At 41.3% G+C, this 19807-nt stretch overlaps 1 protein-coding gene and 1 long non-coding RNA gene across 6 annotated transcripts; one reads left to right on the top strand and one right to left on the bottom strand.

Annotated features, from left to right (window-relative positions):
* Positions 1-988: 988 nt before the first annotated feature.
* aldh9a1a.1 (aldehyde dehydrogenase 9 family, member A1a, tandem duplicate 1) lies at positions 989-13767 on the top strand. Of its 5 annotated transcripts, none has more exons than XM_061240449.1 (12): positions 989-1075; positions 1864-2054; positions 7939-8084; positions 8939-9068; positions 9212-9346; positions 9618-9814; positions 10107-10247; positions 10356-10544; positions 10706-10793; positions 10926-11067; positions 12048-12160; positions 13242-13767. In XM_061240449.1, the coding sequence occupies exons 2-12, from the start codon at positions 1895-1897 to the stop codon at positions 13334-13336; spliced, it is 1536 nt and encodes a 511-aa protein (XP_061096433.1). In that variant the 5' UTR covers positions 989-1075; positions 1864-1894; the 3' UTR covers positions 13337-13767. The 5 variants fall into 5 exon arrangements, with proteins under 5 accessions (XP_061096433.1, XP_061096432.1, XP_061096436.1 ...); XM_061240448.1 differs by lacking the exon at positions 989-1075 and adding an exon at positions 1098-1233; XM_061240452.1 differs by lacking the exon at positions 989-1075 and adding an exon at positions 1099-1117.
* A 551-nt stretch (positions 13768-14318) lies between these two features.
* Positions 14319-18867, bottom strand: LOC133127016 (uncharacterized). The gene is made up of 4 exons (XR_009708571.1): positions 18847-18867; positions 17238-18627; positions 15290-15437; positions 14319-14810 (listed from the first exon to the last, which is right to left on the bottom strand). It is a non-coding gene; the product is annotated as an uncharacterized LOC133127016 (long non-coding RNA).
* Between the last annotated feature and the right edge of the window lie 940 nt (positions 18868-19807).

Raw genomic sequence — 19807 nt, 5'->3', positions numbered from 1 at the left:
GCCTCGTTTCACCTTTTGCTCAACTCCTCAAGCACAGTTTCTGTACTGACCTGAAGTGCGAAGTACTCATTATCTGTTGGCTAATCGGAGTGTTTTTGTTCTTTCACGTTCTGTGGGTTAAATGCAGCATAACCGGTTTTTGTTCAGATTTGATTTCTGAAATTGAATTGTCTGGAAAATGCATCTGTGCAACATGAGACTAAGTACGTTGACCAGAAAGTCATTCAAGTTAAACATTATTGAAAGGTTTGCTTTGTGTGTTCCACTTGCAGTTATTTGTAATGCAAACACTAAACTTTTACTGCTCATACTAAGTATCTCAATATGTATATGGTAATGCTATCAGCTTGTTTATTCATACATCCACCTGTGCTGCTAGCGACAGTCAGGGAAATCACTCTGGCTGGAGGCTTGAATGGGTACAGTCTTTAGGTTGCCTGTTTTTCGCAGTGGTTTTGAAGTCTAGTTATTCCAGGTACATGTACTGAAGATAATTATAAGCAAAACCATAAGATGGTGATTCCGTTGGCTATATTGCTAAAGTGATATACCAGGTGCAGATGCAGCCTGGTGTTCCTGTAGCCTGTTTCTGAAATGTGAAAGTTCACACAAAATTGTGCATTTGCATGCAATGCAAATTGTTGCTAAATTGTTATGGATACTAAATGCGGAGTTCAAGCTAATAAGACTATGTTAGCACTATAAAAGGAAATTAATCAGTCAAAGTTGATAAAGAATTGTTGCGTAAGAGTCCGTATGCAGCGTGCAGGGGCGAACAAAAATACCATGATTAATGCGAAAACGTGTAATTCTTCATGGCATCGCATTGTATCCTATTCAGTCCTGAAAGTAATTGTAACTTGGTTTTCTTTTTAACTATTTGAACGGAGTCCATTGTCTAATTAGACCTACTGTACATTGGCTAGGTTTACGCTTTCCACAGATTGTAATAATAATTTTTCCACGAACCCTATATTTTCTGCGGGGACAAAGTTCATACGGCGTAGCTATTATAAAAAGGCTGAAACGGACGTACTCACACGCACTGAATACGACTGCAAGACGTTGCATTTGAGTAAGACGTTTCGCAAGCTAGCAGAGACTATTCGAACTTTAGGTATCGCGGTTACGTTGCAGGTGTTGCTGCTCTTCACAGCAGGCCTCTGCTAGATAAGCACGCCTCCGAAAAAAAATGGCTGGGGCGCTTCGGGTTCTATTGTTGGGGAAAGAAAATTAAGTTTTTTAAAGTTTATATTAATAATTTGTATTGCTTTAACTGGACGGTCTCCAACTGTGCTAGCATGTTACTGCTCTTTTAACGTTAGCAGAATAATATTTGGCAGTGTCAAATCGTAAATGTTCATTGTTTTTCGAAATAAGCATTTTAAACTATCTGCAGCAAAATTAAAATGTGGGTGCGATTCATGTTAGCTACATAGCGTTTGTTTGTTTTATTAACAAGTTTGCTAGGATAAGAACTAATATCAAGTAGGTTAGGCTAAGTATCGCGGTTGATAGTGTTCGCATAGTGTAGTTGGCGATTTCTGTAAATTGGCCGCTGGCGATGTACGTTCAAACTTGTAGCTTGCCAACTTCGCTGCCAAACTGGTTATAATTGGCTACATCTGATTATAAAACGTACATTTGCACAAGCCACGAACAGATACTGGGTTGTCAACCTAGCTGTTTTGGTCATTAGGTATAGTATGGAACATTCCGTTATTTTTTCCTGCAGCCTTTAAAGCTGGACCGTCTAACTTGCGAATAGCAAATGTTACTTTGTAGCTTGTATGCATGTTTTTCTGGTGTAGTCAATTGTGTTGCAGTTTGCATCTAGCTAACTTTTGAAACGTGTTCCCTTAGGTGTTTAACGCGTACCTTGACTTTCGCAAAAATGGCTGAGCTGCTCCGAACTCCCCTCGTTCCTTCTGCAATGATCCGAAGCGTATCAACAGGGACGCTGGAAGTGAAGGAACCGTTGAATTTCTGGAGCGGTGGCAGAGTGAAGGCCAAGGATGTGAAAAACGCCGAGCCTGTTTATGAACCTGCAACAGGTACGAAAGGGTTATGCAGCCACCTTGGATCGTGGAGGGGCACTTATTCAGAAGTTTTCCCAATCCCCACACCCATTTTGGGCATGTAATGGCGTGTACGCATACACACAGCTAACGTAGTCACGATGTTCTGAGCAGTGCAACTTCATGACGAATAAGAAATTAATTCCAGATTAATTTAGCCTACTAAACTGGCAGGCTCTGGCAAAAGTGTTCCTTGTAAAATTGTTCACGCACGTAGCGGTTTTTATATAATGTTAAGATTTATCCGCTAAAGATTTAAGAGATTTGTCTGCATAAAACTGCAAAATTATTTGTGCTTCAGGTGTTCGGAACATAGCCTACACGGAGCTAACACGGTCTTCCGAACACAGGGAAGTTGTGCAGCAATCATAATCATAAATTGCAATCCTCTGCAGGGTTCCAGACTAACTTTTCCACTGGTAGCACTGGTGCTACCAGCTTTCTCAGTTGGTCGCACCAGCATATGATTTGGTCGCACCTTTTTTCTTTGTACAGCATGGTATTAATCAATGACCTTGATGAATAGTTGCATACCCTAGTTTTGCATTGATGTAAAGATTGACAGTGACTCCAGACTTGTTATTTGCAAAATATTTTAATCTGAACATAACAAAACATAACAAACATAAAAGCAAAGCATAACAGCTTTGCATAACAGTAGGGAGGGCAAAGTGGAGCTGGGTCAATGACATGACGTGCAAATTTCCGAGTCCGAGTGCATTATTTCCTTGTAAAATAATTAGATAAATTCATGACATATATCACGTCCTTCTATAAAACATATTTAGTCTGAATACATATTGAGTACATTCAAATAATTTTATTTTTTTCATGTTTTGGCATCTCAAACAATCTCAAAGTTTTACTTAAAATAAATAGTGGGAAAATATATTGACAAATATTTGGTTGCGCCACCTGACATTTTTTGGACGGTGAAGTTAAAAATACAGTTAAAAAAATTATTTAAACATTTTGAAATGTTATACAACAAGTGAGACTTGTTTAGACACATTGTTCCAGATTCAAAAATATGCATTACATCCATTTTGAACAAACTTAAAAAAAAAAAAACTTTTTAGAAGCTTTATTCGTCATTGACCCAGCTTTAGAATGTAGACCGCTGTGTGTGCACTTGAGCTCGCCAATAGATTTCTCACACAAAACGTAATTTGTCCACTTTTTTACTTCACAGTAGAGGTGATCAAACTTACAATAACTAAGTGCTAGTGTGTTCTAAGCCTTTACTGGTCCCTGTACGATGTTAGCATGATGTAGCTAGCATACGCGAATAGCACAAAGCCATACAATTTGCTTTTTAACCTTCCTGTCGTGTTCGGGTCAAATCTGACCGATTTACAACTTAAAACACTCATAAATATTGTGTTTTACATCTGATTGCCTCAAGGCCTTATGATATCCTCCACACTATGCACTTGAACATATAAAAGTGATGATCACCACTTTCATTGAATTTTGAGTGTTTTAGTCAACCTTGTTACACCTGTGGTGTTCTCGGTAAAAAGTGACCGCCATAGAAAATGAATGGGTATCCAGACTATATTCCTCCATCAGATCAGAAAACATCCCCATACATACCACCCCATACACACCACCCCAACACAGACACACACACACACATTTCAGACTGAACAATCTCTGTTATGTGAACCCATCTCTTTCCCGCACTTATGTGCTGATCCTCCCAAGTGAACCAACTTCCTGATGAAACAATGTATCATATCTTCACACAGACTAGACAGGTGTCTGTTATGTGAACCCATCTCTTTCCCGTGCTTTTGTGCCTACCCCCCACGTGAACCACACCTTCCAGACTAATCAATGTATCATATCTTCACACAGACCCCATATATATAGCTTGATGTTTGCCTTGCACTCCTTTTACTCTGAGCATAATGAGTAGGCGACTGACCAAGCGGTTATCTGTCAGAGAGGCGCTGGAGATCATTTTCGAACACGATGAAGAGGGCACTGAAGTTGAACCAGAGATGGAGGAGGATGTCTCGGAAGTGGAAGACAACACAGATTTGGATCCAGATTTTGAGGAGACTGACCAGTCAACAGATGGAGAGGGAGAGGCGCCTGAAGAACAGGCACCTGAGGAGACATTCCAGTCCAAGAGTGGAGACTTGCTCTGGTCTTCATCCCCCCAGGACAAAGGAAGTAGAGTGAGAGTGGAAAACGTCATAAAGATGACACCAGGGCCAACACGGTATGCAACATCTCATGTGGATGACATCAAGTCCAGCTTCCAACTCTTTTTACCAGAGTCCATTGAGGGAATTATACTGGAGATGACAAATCTGGAGGGGAAGCATGTGTTTGGCGACACCTGGAGAGAAATTGACCTGGTAGACATTTAAGACTACATGGGTCTGTTGATTTTAGCAGGAGTATATCGCTCAAACAATGAGGCTACAAAAAGTCTGTGGGATACAGAGTCTGGCAGGTCTATGTTCCGGGCAACTATGTCCTTACAACAGTTTCATGTCCTTTAGAATTAATCGATTCGATAACAGAGATACACGACCCGTCCGCTGATGAAATGACAAACTGGCTGCCATCGGAACGTTTGGGACAGGTGGGTGGAGCACCTACCACTGATGTACAATCCAGGCCCTGAGGTGACAGTTGATGAGCGCCTGGTTCCTTTCAGAGGTCGCTGTTCCTTCAAGGTGTACATTCCAAGCAAACAGGGAAGTATGGAATAAAGATCTGGGCAGCATGTGACGCCAGGAGCAGCTATGCCTGGAATATGCAGGTATACTTGGGGAAACCCAGTACTGGAAGGGCCGAAAAAAACCAGGGCATGCGTGTTGTGCTGGACATGACAACCGGTCTCCAAGGGCATAATATCACGTGACAACTTCTTCACATCATATGCTCTTGGTCAGGAGCTGCTGAAAAGAGTGTCAAATGCCACTCATGTGCATGAATTCACACGCACACACACACACACACACACACCTTCATGTTGAGGAGTTTGGTCTATGTTTTTCCATTTCTTTTTTACATCACATGTTCATTTTGGAATGTTCACCACTACTCTGAGACATTGTTCACAGCTAAAGAGAGTTAAATAAGAATTTGGTGGTGATAAATGGTTTTTGTGTTCATTTAAGAGCAGTTAAAACAGACGGGTCAAATTTGACCGGGAACACTAAAGTAAGGGGCGGGTGGTGAACACAACAGGAGGGTTAACGGCACTTGGTCATTCGAACGATATAAATAAAATCATTCGATTAAGTTCGACGGCACCGGAATTTTCTGTCGTACCGTCCATAAATGGCAAAAGTCCCACCATAGGATTTATTTAAATTTTTAAAAGTTATACAATTTCTGAATCGTCATTAATTCATCTTGTTTCTATCAGTGATTCGGCGTGATCGGACAGTTCTGTAGCTATGTAAATGACGTAAGAAGGATACAGCACTGTTATTTGCTACCTAAACTTTGACGCACGCGTTAACATGATTGAAGTCTGACATGTCTATTGTCAAAATCCATTGAAACTATGAAAAAGTAACCAGGGACTTTGGACTTATAAGGCCGGACATACCGAGTACCCAGCAAAAATATTGACCTGGCTACAGTCACACTTTTGACAGTTCGAACTGCCACCAACTGCCATGTATGAGCGCGTGAAGTAAACCAGCAAAAGCTATTGTTGCATCACCATTTTCGAGCTCCATATACGTAAAGAATGGAATGGCAGTGCAATCTGCCTGTTTTTCGGTGCCGTCGGGGTCCAGCATTTAACATTGATGGAATGCTGGTAAAATGAGCGCTTAAAAGCCACAAAAACAGTCATTTTGTCACATTAAAATTCAACCTAAGCAGAATTATTGTCCAGCACACGTTAATTTAAGGTTAAACCCTAATAATAATAATAATATTCATGTTGATTTCCGGAAATACATTTTTCGGTTGTCCTCCCTATATAACAGCATAACTTATTAGCTGCAGCATTCATACGTGAACTGAACACTGCCAAACATTGAATGTTTTGGACCCACAAGATTAATGAACAGTTTTTATCCCAAGGCCATCACCACACTGAACTCTGAATTTTGTGGTATTCCAATGTCAATAAAGGAAATCTGAATCTAAATTCACCCGTTCGTACCGCAACCACGGGTACTGCGTTAGCCATTGTGTTCGAAAGCAATACTTTTTTTTCATCAGTCGCTCCCTGCTTCCACCTGCACTCTTCTCCCTGCTGCCTGCACTCTCATCATCAGTCGTGTCTGATTCGGGACATATTGTTGGCTCTCCCTCGCCACCAGCCTCCTTCTCTCTCTCTCCTCACTTTGTTTTTTAAAATAATCTGTAATGGACCGCTTCATTTTTTTTGATTGTTTGTTTGTTTCGCGCCTTTTGTCTTCAGCGCCGCTACGTGCACGCGCACTAATGATGAAGGTACAGGCAGTAAGAGTGTAGGTAGGGAGAGAGCGACTGAGCCAGTGAAGAAGAAAAAGTACTATTTTCAACCACAATGGCTAACGCAGTACCCGTGTGATATTCGCTGCCGGAGCGGCACCAAAACACCGGTGATCATCATGCACTCGCACTAATGCGACCACGTGAAATTGTAGCTCGCACACTCTCAAAAAATGGTCGCAGTCTAGAACCCTGCTCTGGAAAAAAACTACCGTTGAAAGGACGTTCACTTCTGGTGGAAGCGGCCGCTTCCCCATGTTCTGTTCGGAACACCGTAAGTCTAGGCGATGAACACCGACAATGCCTTGGTTTTCCACCCTCCCTTGAGCTTGGAGTCAAGTGTGAAGACAACACTAATTACCCGGGTGAAAAGAACCGGGCCTTTTTGGATTTAGCTAGCTACCCATCTAAATCATGGGCATTCAACTCCCAGTCTAAGGGTTACAACCGGCCTGTGTACGTCTTGGTAATTTGTTTGCTGAGAACTTTGTTTTCTCTTAATGCGATATTCAGTGTCTTGAACCCGATGTCAGCATACTTCCCACAAGTGGAATATAGCTACGCATAGTTTAAGAAGTCATAATCTAGATTTTTAAAAGGATCTTGTCCACCTAGTTTTAGTAGTTTTAAGACCACTGATCTAAACTGGTTGGTTGAACATTTGGGATGAAGGGGTTAATAGACAAATCTTGGTTTAAGTTTTGAATTGTTGCCAAAGGCCTACAGAGTTCATCTTCAGGTAGCGGCTGGAGCGAATCGGAGTGTTTTTGTTCTTGTACGTTCTGTGGGTTAAATGCAGCATAACCGGTTTTTGTTCAGATTTGATTTCTGAAATTGAATTGTCTGGAAAATGCATCTGTGCAACATGAGACTAAGTACGTTGACCAGAAAGTCATTCAAGTTAAACATTATTGAAAGGTTTGCTTTGTGTGTTCCACTTGCAGTTATTTGTAATGCAAACACTAAACTTTTACTGCTCATACTAAGTATCTCAATATGTATATGGTAATGCTATCAGCTTGTTTATTCATACATCCACCTGTGCTGCTAGCGACAGTCAGGGAAATCACTCTGGCTGGAGGCTTGAATGGGTACAGTCTTTAGGTTGCCTGTTTTTCGCAGTGGTTTTGAAGTCTAGTTATTCCAGGTACATGTACTGAAGATAATTATAAGCAAAACCATAAGATGGTGATTCCGTTGGCTATATTGCTAAAGTGATATACCAGGTGCAGATGCAGCCTGGTGTTCCTGTAGCCTGTTTCTGAAATGTGAAAGTTCACACAAAATTGTGCATTTGCATGCAATGCAAATTGTTGCTAAATTGTTATGGATACTAAATGCGGAGTTCAAGCTAAAACTGTGTACGCTACTGGGCTTTAATGAATGGCTGCTGTCCCAACAGGGCGTGTTCTGTGTCAGATGGTGCCATGCGGGCCTGAGGAAGTGGATCAGGCCATACGAAGTGCCCAGTCTGCCTTTCTGAAATGGAGCAAGCTGGCAGGCATGGAGAGAGCCCGTGTAATGCTGGAGGCTGCCCGCATTATCAGGGTAAGGATTGAGCTAAAAACTATTTTTGCTTAAAACTACTTTGAGATTTTCTTCCCTCTCCTCCCCCTTGTCTCATTAGTGTTGTTCAAATAAGTACCAGCAGGTGGCATGATTGAATTACTATTCAGGTTGCCATACTTCATGACTTAAAGGTACAATAGTTAAGATTTCTGTTAATACATTGTTACAGGACCATTGTAGTAAATCCCTTCCCATCATTGAAAAAGGCTCACTGACATGTTGACTCACCCTCTGCCTGTGTTTATAGTCCTTAAATTCGGGTTTCAAAATATGCAGTTGACTGCCCGACGCATACGTTATTGTATCACTGGACAATAATTCAAGCTCATTGGTTGAAAATTGGTTCTAATTGCCACAGCCAATAGCGTTTCAACGTCAGTGCATTTACAGAGAAGGGGAAGGGATAAACAGTGTTGCCCAGGGTATGGATTAGCAGTTGGTTAGGTTGGTCCATGTTTATTGTTATCTAGCGACCCCTGCTCATCGAGAATACATGGCTGCTGTGATGACGCTTGCTCTTGAAAGCTACTGGAGAATACTGAACAATACATTTTTATAAATGTTGCCTTTGTCGTTGTTGGTATGTATTTATGTATGCTGTCAGCACAAGAATTGTATTGGGTTTCCATCTGAAGTCCCTAGGCTAAAATCTCAATGTTGTTCTTTTGGTAAATCAAAATTGAATTCAAGTCTCCCTTCAACAGTTTTAATGTAAGGAGGGCTTTTGAATTTATTTTAAAATGGCTGAATGGTCCCTTTTATAATGTCTATAAATGTTGGGGCATCTGTTCTTGCATTGTTGCCTCATCTTTGCTCTCCGTTGCTGTTAACAGGAACGGAGAGATGAGATTGCCAAATTGGAGGTCATCAACAATGGGAAGTCCATTACAGAAGCAGTTGTTGACATAGATGTGGCCTGGCAGTGCATTGAGTATTACGCTGGTATGGCTGGAACTTTGGCAGGTGGGTACTGAGAAGCGACTGGGCTACGTATGACATGCTGACACTGAGTGATACACTTTCAATCTTCTTTTAGATCGAAAGACAATGATTTATTCCGGTAATTACAGCAGTGAAGCTTGAATTTTTACGCACTTTCTCTGCAGGTCAGCATGTTTCCCTTCCAGGGGGATCATTTGCATACACCCGGCGTGAGCCCCTGGGTGTGTGTGTGGGAATTGGTGCCTGGAACTACCCCTTCCAGATTGCAGCCTGGAAATCTGCCCCTGCGCTGGCCTGCGGTACGAGCACCTCACACGTAGCACACAGTGTGTCACTACTAAACTGCGGACAAATTCAGACCGTACCATGAGCTCTGCTGACGGTGCTTTTATTATATAGTCATTGTTTCATATGGTGGAATGAGCAATCTAAATTTCCCAATTTCTGGCCATAGGAAATGTGTATTCTGAAGTCATAGTGTGCAATAAAGTCAAGCTGAATTTCATTGAGAGGTTGGCATTGCAGGTTGTTGAATCATTTAAATGGTAATGTTCCCCCTCCTCCTCTTAGGCAATGCGATGGTGTTCAAGCCTTCTCCTATGACTCCTGTGACGGCAGTCTTGCTGGCAGAGATCTATGCTGAGGCTGGCGTCCCCGAGGGGCTTTTCAATGTAGTACAGGGTGCAGCAGAGACTGGAACTCTACTCTGCCATCACCCTTTGGTGGCAAAGGTCTCCTTCACTGGCAGTGTCCCTACAGGCAAGAAGGTGCATTTGTGTATTGAGTATCTTGATTCCAAATCTTATTTATTTATTACTTTTTGTTGTACAACTTCCACAGTAATCGAGGTTGTGCTACAAAAATATCACAACATAATTTCAGTGGGTGTCCTTGTTCTGACGTAACCTGCTTGGTTTTGATATAGGTTTAGTACATTTTAAAATCATACCTTTGCTGTGGGTAAGTGCACTTTTTTATCCCTTTTAGAGGTGTATGGTCTGATGACCGTCGCAGTAGCTGACGGTGGGGCTCTGTAATGGTCCATCTCCCCTGTCACAGATCATGGAGATGGCGTCGAAGGGGGTGAAGCCGGTGACACTGGAGCTGGGGGGGAAATCTCCGCTGATCATCTTCAAGGACAGCGAAATGGAAAATGCTGTGAAGGGGGCGCTCATGGCCAACTTCCTGTCCCAGGGTGAGGTATGTAGTATTAAGCCCACATGAGGCTGAGTATACTTTCAGGAGTCATAAGTTGCAGGTTTTTTCCTGGGTTACGGCGATGTGCCATTTTGAATTTTCTTTACGCAGGTCTGCTGCAATGGGACTCGGGTCTTTGTCCAGAGAGAGATCCTGCCCAAGTTCTTGGAGGAGGTAGTGAAGAGGACTAAGGCCATCCCAGTTGGGGACCCCCTGCTAGATGGAACCCGCATGGGGGCTCTGATCAGCCGGCCCCACCTGGAGCGAGTGCTAGGCTTCATCGCAACAGCCAAGAAAGAGGTACTGGGGCAGAGGTTACTGCTGTCTAACTAGGCGGTTTTATATGTGCTCTTTTACCCTTAGATCAACTTGTAACTGTGTGAAATTGAGATGTAAATTCGAACTGGTAACACTTGATATGCATTTGGCTGCCTTCCTAAAATGCTCATCTCTGTGTTCAGGGTGCCAGGGTACTGTGTGGAGGGGAGCCCTTTGCCCCCTCTGATCCCAAACTTCAGGGGGGCTATTTCATGTCCCCATGTGTTCTGGGTGGGTACTCATTTCCTGGACATCATTAGATGTAGATGTAGAGTTTTGTACAGTTGCTCTCTGCTGGTTGGGCATCTCTCGTCTCGCTCCGTCTTGCCTCAACCATCCCTTGTTGCTTGTTCCCTTTCAAAGATAACTGCAACGATGACATGACATGTGTAAAGGAGGAAATCTTTGGACCTGTGATGTCTGTGCTGCCCTTTGATACAGAGGAGGAGGTTCTGCAGAGAGCCAACAATACAACATTGGGGCTGGCTGCTGGAGTCTTCACCAGGTAGTTCTGTCTTAGCACATGGACTTCCTTGCAAAAAGCTGATCACGGTTGTCAAGTGCTTTAACCAGGGGTTCTAAGAACAGAATTTAGTTTGCTTGCTGGCAGCTAATTAATGTTACTGAAAGCTGGCCAACCACTTGATTAGATAATGGTTTGCCACCAAGGCTAATCTCTCGCAAACCCAGCTTGCCATTGTAGTAGACAATCATCTCCTTTTGCCCCCCCCCCCCCCTCCTATTGGATCATAAAGCTTATTAGCTCAGTGTATTGGACACAGAAAGAAGCTCCATGCCCAGAAGAGGCCTGAACAGTTTTTAGAATTACAAATACAAGTATTGGGCAAAAGTGACACAGATGCAGGTTGCCAACGTATCATAGTGATCACTGAGCATGTTTGTTTAATACTATTTTCAAGGTAAATCCTGCCTAGCATGCTTTTAAATATAATGTGGTACACTATCTTTAAATAGCCTAGCAACTATCAGTCAGCTGCTCGGTTAGGTCACTATGTCACTGTCAGAATTGGAGTTGCTAGCTGAGTGTTTTCTTTTTTCCCCCCACAACTGTACCATTTCAAGAGTGCTGTGAAATCCAGCGTAGCTGCAACTAGTTGTCTTCTCATACGACAAATATAAATGTGTCTCCAGGGCAGGGTGCTGAATTGAAAGACACTAGTAGAAAGACACTGTAGCGTGCCATGTCATAGATAACAAAAACAACTTTGCAAATGCGCAGAGAAGCGGGGAACTACAGCATTTATATTACTGTATATATTAATGAGCGTTGAGGGTACCAATATCTCCAGTACGGCATGGTGACTAGTTTTGATTTTGACCATCATGGAAGATTTTTTAATGGCCAGAATTGAATTCTCAGAGCTTCAAGGGCAGCGACATGGATGATTACATAATAACATAATCCACTGTTATTGCATCTCATCTGTCCATCATTCATTCCTTTTGTTTCCTTTCTGAATGCAGGGATGTGTCACGTGCCCACCGTGTGGTAGAGAACCTACAGGCAGGAACCTGTTTCATCAACAACTACAACATCAGCCCTGTGGAGGTGCCCTTTGGCGGATATAAAATGTCAGGTCAGGAATTGTATTTTGTTTAGTGTATCGAGTGATCTTAATTTCACCGGTGCAGCTTGTTGTGTCCATGCACACCTGCAGTCTAGTTATTTGGACAGTGCTACAATTTCTGTTCTTTTGCCTCTATTCCAGCTCATTGGATTTGAAATTAATGGGACTGTTCAGGATCAGTTTTGTGTTTTTATTGTATGCTACTCTGATTAAAGTTAGTTTGGGTTGGTCGTAGATCACATAAGGGCAACTTCACCGTGGAGCTGTGTATCAAGGCCCACCCAAAGTAATAACAAAAATAATAATAATACATTTAATTATATTTCTCAATCACAAAAATTATTGGACATAATGCTAATATTTACAGTATAGAATTAAGTGACTGAATACATTGCCTGACAAAAATACCAGATCATGCACACAATCTGCCGTGTTCATTCATTCATCCATTATCTGAACCCGCTTATCCTGAACAGGGTCGCAGGGGTGCTGGAGCCTAGCCCAGCATACATTGGGCGAAAGGCAGGAAAACACACTGGACAGGTCGCTCGTCCATCACAGGGCACACACACCATTCACTCACTCACTCACTCAGACCTATGGGCAATTTAGACTCTCCAATCAGCCTAACCTAGGAAACCGGAGTACCCGGAGGAAACCCCCGCAAACACTGGGAGAACATGCAAACTCTGCAGAGAGGCCCCGGCCGACGGGGATTCGAACCCAGTGCTGCCCACTGCACCATCCGTGCCACCATCTTGCCGTGTTGAATCTCTAAAATAAATTATTGTCCGCTTTTATTTATTTTATAGCAAGTAGACCATATTACATGGTCTACAGATCAATTCACAGGACCGTTATATCCACTTTTAATGACATCTTGATGGGACAGTCCTCTTGAGTGACGTGTATGGAAGTAAATCCCTGACCTGGGAAATTCCTGGGTCTGCACTTTACCTTTTATTTGAAATCTAATGTGTTGGAGTGCAGTGTCAAAAGGGCAGACTTGTACCACTGTCCAAATTCTTAGACTGTGGTAAACTGCCACAGTACTGCTCACAACTGCCCCTTTTCTCTTCTTGCGCTGTAGGTTTTGGCAGAGAGAATGGCCAGGTGACTATAGAGTACTACTCACAACTGAAGACTGTGGTGGTTGAGATGGGCGATGTTGACAGCCTCTTCTAAACATCTCGAAGTTCAGCCACTGACCCTCACCCTTGGGGTCCATTCTCACCAGAGTTAAATGAGGTGGGAAGGCTGCTTGCTGCTTGGTATGTGCCATAAATATAACATAGTATTCTTTGTCTGACTAAGCTGCCCATAACTACACTGTAACTATTCCTGTAGTTGTTTTCCGCATTGTGCTAAATATGCAGAAAAGGTTATGGAAAATGCATTTGTGAAAAACAAATGTGAGCAACACTATCATTCACCAAATGCTTGCCTATCATAAAAGGTCTTAATCCCTTTGATTAGTATCTTGCCAGTAATATTTGTTTATTTTTAAAGGCAGTTTGTAAGCATTTTGTTAAGCTTAAGAACACTTGCATTTTTTCAATACTGCTATGAATTCTCCCAAGCTACTTTCACCGAATAAATTGCACATTTGTAATAAATCTAGTCATTTGTCTTTTTGTCTTGGTGCCAGATTAATTGTACTGTATCACTTCTATTTCAAAAATAGTGACATTTGTGTCATGCAGAGGCATTACAAATGTACAACATTGGTTATTTTCTGTCTTGTAAAATGAAGAAACTGTCTGTTTTCTTCATAAAAGCTCATGTTAACCACTTGCCACACTTGCCACCACTTGCCATCAGATAATTAAGCATGTTAAATGTTTTCATATTTCTTTACTTTGTACTCCCCATGCTTAAAGCGAACAGATCAAGGTTCATCCTGGCACAAAATCGGGCTTAATGCACCACATCTCCCAATATCTTGCTACATGGAGGCAATCCCAGCATGTAGTGGGCCAGAGAGGGACATCCACCCTGAAGAGGTCACTAATCAATTACAGGGCCTACAGTCACATTCATACCAATGGGCAATTTAGTCTCCAGTTAGCCGATTGCATGTATTTGGACTGTGGGAGGAACCCAGAGTACCTGGAAGAAACCCACAGACACGAGGACAACGTGTAATCTCCACACAAAAAAAAGAGACTTCTACAGAAATAAAGAGATTTAATTTAAATGCAGTGTTCTTACGGATATTGCACAAGAAAACAAAGTAAACAACAGGGATGAGGTCTTTGTCAGTCCAACGTGATTGGTCACTTCACATGCCAGCTAAGAAACGTCTTGAGTTTTCCATGGGCCTCCGTTTTCCCGAAGCAATGACGTTCAATGAGGTACAGGGTGTGAATCTCGAGCTGTGTGCTGGGAACCTCAAGCTGCACCCCAGGAACCTTGAAGAACAAGCATGATGCTCCAGCCAGAGGATTGTACCCACTCCTGTAGTCATTGCTGGTCAGTTCACTTCATGCCATAGAGCCCTTTTCTGAGAAAACAGACAGTACTCAGAATGCATCATTTGTCCTGAGGGGGTATTTGGTATCGGATTGTCAAATCCGAGCTGATCCTTAATCGTAAGTGGGTATGTATGGACCAAGGAGAGGGTTGGTTTCCTCCACTGACAGGTGGGGCTCTGGTGCATCTGCCAAGAGGTTAAGATACATGGAAATGGCCAGTTAGTTCAGTTTTGTTTTTGCTATATACCTTCTTTCAGTGAAATATTAGTAAATCCATTCAAATAATAAATAATAGGTAATTGTAAAATTAAGTTGAATTAATTAGATTGAGACCAAAGTGTGAATAAAACTGAATCCAGAATTGAAATTTGGTTATTTAATGTCTTCATTACTTATTTTTCATGAGGTTGCAAGTCTAGAGATGTCTGGAATTGTTTTGGGTTTTGCTTAAAAAACAAAATGCTTGTGAACATATTTTGTGAACAGATATTTTTGTGTGAATTGTTTTGGGGTCACTAAATGATCAACAAAAGCCGGAATCAAAATGTCTAGGGTGGTGGAAATCTAAGATGAGAGACATTTTGACTTAAACAAGCTTGCTTAAACCCAATATAGTTCAGGTTTTCCTAGCTTCCCTAGTTGGGAAAGTTCACTGGGATGCTACCTCTTCCTTGGAGGACTTCCATGAGGGTTTCCCAGTTGGAATGCAGTATAAGCAAGAGGCCGAACATTAGGATTAGAAGCAAAGCAGCAGCAAAGAGGAGGACTTCATCACTCCATTCCATTTCATTTTCTGGCTGCAGACTGCTTCCCTAAAAAAGATGGCAAAAATGTAATTATTGTAAAAACATAATAAATAATAAGGAATTACATTTTTTACAAGGCACTCTTCAATGAGAGATTACAATATCCTTTACTGATTGTGCATTCGCCTGAGTGAAACCTTTAGTTGGAAAATTAAAGGTTTCACACAATGAGTACACTGTTACACTGGATCTTGCAGCTATCCAATATATCTGCATGCAGCATAAATATGATTTGCATGTTTGATTAAGTTTAAAAAAAAAAAATTTTTTAGAAGGCATGATTATAAAGGGCAGGCACAGAGAGATTTATAGAAACATTTGTCATGCATATGCTCTATGTCTATGATGGGGTTGAGTATGTTGGTGTTCATATGAAATCATTTGAATTATTTGTCACTGGTTTTAAAATGCATTCCAACATTGTTCAGTCAGTCTGTTGAGTTAATTGATGAAAAGTTGGTTTGTTAGTTTGATGAACTAATGTGAATATTATGATACATTGTGCTTAATTTAAATCCGTTCAATAATGTGAGTTTAACAAACGTGTTGAGAGGAAGAAATACATAGACATTACAGAATTTGGATGAGTGAAATATTTTGACAAATACATTTTTCTTTTAATCATGGTGGATGATAACTTTATAATTAAATGAATAATTACCCAGGAATGTTGGTATTTATAATGATGATGCTGAGGCTGCATAGTGCCACTGCTTCGGCTAACTGTACACAGTTGGGAGTATTCTTCTGATCGTTATCTAATCCACTTGCTGTTTGTGATGTTGCGATTCCTGTGTTATGTGTGTTTGCGTGTTTCATATGCATTAGGTGCACCCTGGCTGGAGCCTTTGGGTATAGGTGAAGGTCCCTCCATTCCATGCAGTAACTGGCTCTCCCCTCCTTGCAAAGTAAAATCTCCCTGTCACAATGGATGTCTTTTTACTTATCGCAATTTTTGGCACTATGGGTGTGATTAATCAGGTGACAATTATAAGAAGAAGAAGAAGAAGAAGACGATAATGTGGCACATTGTAGAAACTTATGGTGAATATGCCATCAAGGGTGGGGTTTAGGTGTTTTCCATCATTGTCTCACAGGGGAATTCCATATTCAAGATGATGACAATTCTCCTAAACAGAAACTAAACATCTTCTAAACTGTACTTAATCTTCTGAAGATATGTTTTCTGTCCATTTTAATAATAGTTATGACAAGTTTGAACAAAGTAAAATAAACATGACCAATATGACCAGGTAAATGACTGGGACACGCAAGGTCCGTGGTTCGATCCCCCGTGTCGCCACAATAAAATGGCGATCCGCACAGCCGTTGGGCCCTTGAGAAAGGCCCCTTAACCCTGCATTGCTCCAGGGGAGCATTGTCTCCGGCGTAGTCTAATCCACTGTACGTCGCTCTGGATAAGAGCGTCTGCCAAATGCCCTAAACGAATAATAACGAAATGCCTATCAACCGAATGATAGTCTTTTTAACGTTCTCAGCGTACTCAAGCCGATTAATATTTTTTACCGTATACAGTGAGGATAATGTAATCGCCATAAATCAGACTTAATTATTATTTTTAATATTTTTATATGTTTTATATATTATTAATGTTCTACACGGGCCGCAAACGAGTTTGGCTAAATCAGTCCTTGTAGGCTAATAGGCTAGGCTAATATCCCGTTATGGCATGTAGGTATGTAGTGTCATGTTTTTGAGAACTGCTCTTAAGATGTTCTGATCATATTTATCGTTTTTCAATAAAGTTTTTCAATTCAGTTGTGGGGATAATAAAATTAAACCTACCTGATAAGCGTGGAACGGTGCCATCCTAGAAGTTACGACTGTTACCTATCACCTTCCTTGTCTGAATGACTTACTTTAATTAGCGAAGTCTGCTACCGAAATAGACCCGCCCCTCTGGAAATCCCTGAAAATTCCGTTTCACAGTTAAGGCGAAAATTGGTGTTGTGACAGCAAGATGGCACTGTTGGCCGCAAATGTAAAAAATTCTGGAAAATGGTAAATGGCAGGCATTTATATAGCGCTGTACAATTGATGCTTCTCCATTCACCCATTCATACACACACTCACACACCGACGGCGATTGGCTGCCATATGCAAGGCCCCGACCAGCTCGTCAGGAGCATTTGGGGGTTAGGTGTCTTGCTCAGGGACACTTCGACACAGCCCGGGCGGGGGATCGAACCGGCAACCCTCAGACTGCCAGACGACTGCTCTTACTGCCTGAGCCATGTCACCCCAGGAACAGGTCTCACTTTATTTTTTCATGCGCATAACAATATGTCGCCTACAGCTACAACAATCCAAAAGAAAGTGACCATTTTTATGGTCATAGCCTTCAGTACGGTTCACAGACAAATCAGTAGGTAGACGCTAGGGTGAGTAGGCATATCTTTATTTTGCTCGTGGGTGTAATTTTCAAAGATAATTACAGCAGGAGACAAAAAAGGTGCGAATTTGTCTGATGAGTGCTGTTCACCAGTTTATGATACAAAATGTAGCCTAAATGGTAGCCTATAGGGTAGTTTCAGTAGCCTAAATACTTTAGGTAGGCTATTTCCTGCTAATAAATGGGCCAATTCAGTTTTCATAAAACGGTCGACTTAAATGTAGGCAAATGTAGGCCAACTTTAAAATAAACGTAATGTCGGCTGGACATATAGGCGACAGATATTGGCATAAATAGCTACCTTCCTGTACTTTTTTTTTAAGCAACAGCGTTCAAATGTCGAGCGATAATGGATTTTTGGGGACACTGTAGCGATATTCATCGTCTGATCATACATCGCTGAACTATAAACTGGTCTTTAACCAACTAGTAGCCAGCTTTACGTTTTGCTGTATCCATTTCATTTGGTAGCCTGTGAAATGCTAGCAAATCTTGAATATTTAGGCCTATGCTCCGCCGGGTACTTGTATTTAATTGTGGAGGCTACCACATTGTTGTAGTTCGCTCCGCTCTTATAGACTACGTCTCAATTTCAGGTCTAGAAGCATTTCACTAAACGGATTAAGGATTTTAGCAGCTAATTTTCAGAAATGTTTCAACGTTAGGTTACAAAGAATTTAGATCCATTAGCATTTGGTCTAGTACTTTATTTTTAAATTACACCCAGATATTTAATGTATTCCAGTCTTCATTCTTCGGTTCTGTCGCCAACCACTGTGGACGCTGAAAGAAAAAACACTACAAGTGAAGGAAACCAACAACTATTTTACTGCCCCAAAACGTTTCCTATCGTTCAAAGAAAAATACGTTAAAAAATTCGTATCCTACAAAGCGAATTACACAAAACTTTTTTACGCCATGCACAATTATGTGTATATCTAAAAATTCAGATCAGATACGAGTCTAGTGCGTGGCTCCTGCTCTGCGTTACGAAAAACTTACCTCTGGACAGACCCCCCCCCCCGTCAGGCACGCAACAGAATCAGAAGCTGCTGTATTTATACTAGTACACCAACGGGAACTCCCCCAAGCCCGAATGGAAATGCGCGGTTCACACAAGGGGGCGGACCCAAACAATTGTGATATTATGAATCAGCCAGAGTAGTCATTTAATTGACAAACTGACATTTTAAAACGTTTTTGACATTTTGCTTGGGTCTAGAAAAAGTGGTGTAGGCTATTAAACTTAAAAAAAAAAAAAACCTGATTTAAGTCCAAGCTACAGTCCCCTCCAATAGTTTTGGGACAGCAAGGTCAATTCCTGTGTTTTTGATATTCCCCTCCAAAAGTATTGGGACAGCAAGGTAAATTCCTGTGTTTTTGCTATTCCCCTCCAAAAGTATTGGGAGAGCAAGGTCAATTCCTTTGTTTTTGCTCGAGAATGAAAACAATTGAGTTTGACAGATCCGAATTTCAGTTTTTATTTCCTGGTGTTTATCTAGATTTGTTAAAAAAATTAAAACTTTAAACATATCACCCTTTGTATCAGACCACCAAATTGTTAGGTGGGCAAAAGTATTGGAACATGTGACTGACAGGTGTTTCTTGTTTACCAGATGTGTCTTTATTGGTTAAACAATAAATAGTTATGAATATCTAATCTTGGTTTTAGCCTTGGGTTTTTGACTGTGAAGACTGCATTTCTGTTAGAAAAGATAGACCAAATAGGACGATACATTTAAAAGGCGTACTTCTCCAAAACTAAAGAACGGACATATTTAATACTATCATCGTGTTTCTTCAATGCCCTCTTGTGCAAATTGCATATACCTCCTCATTTATATGGTTTCTATCCACATTTGCCACGATAAAATAAAAGCTATTATTTCCATTGGTTTTATTAGTGAAATGCAGCAACAATAGGCGCTTTCTATACTCAGTTATCTTGAACACGACTACATAA

Source organism: Conger conger, chromosome 4, assembly GCF_963514075.1.
Source record: "Conger conger chromosome 4, fConCon1.1, whole genome shotgun sequence".
NCBI lineage: Eukaryota > Metazoa > Chordata > Actinopteri > Anguilliformes > Congridae > Conger > Conger conger.
The sequence above is the reverse complement of the archived record's forward strand: the minus strand, read 5'-3'. Positions and strand labels throughout refer to the sequence as shown.

Excerpts from the sequence above, each read along its gene's own strand:
- aldh9a1a.1 (XM_061240448.1), top strand. The coding sequence starts at position 1,193 with ATGGCTGGGGCGCTTCGGGTTCTATTGTTGGGGAAAGAAAA. Across the intron at positions 9,069-9,211 it reads TATGGCTGGAACTTTGGCAG|GTCAGCATGTTTCCCTTCCA; the intron begins GTGGGTACTGAG and ends CTTTCTCTGCAG. Across the intron at positions 10,794-10,925 it reads CATGTCCCCATGTGTTCTGG|ATAACTGCAACGATGACATG; the intron begins GTGGGTACTCAT and ends TCCCTTTCAAAG.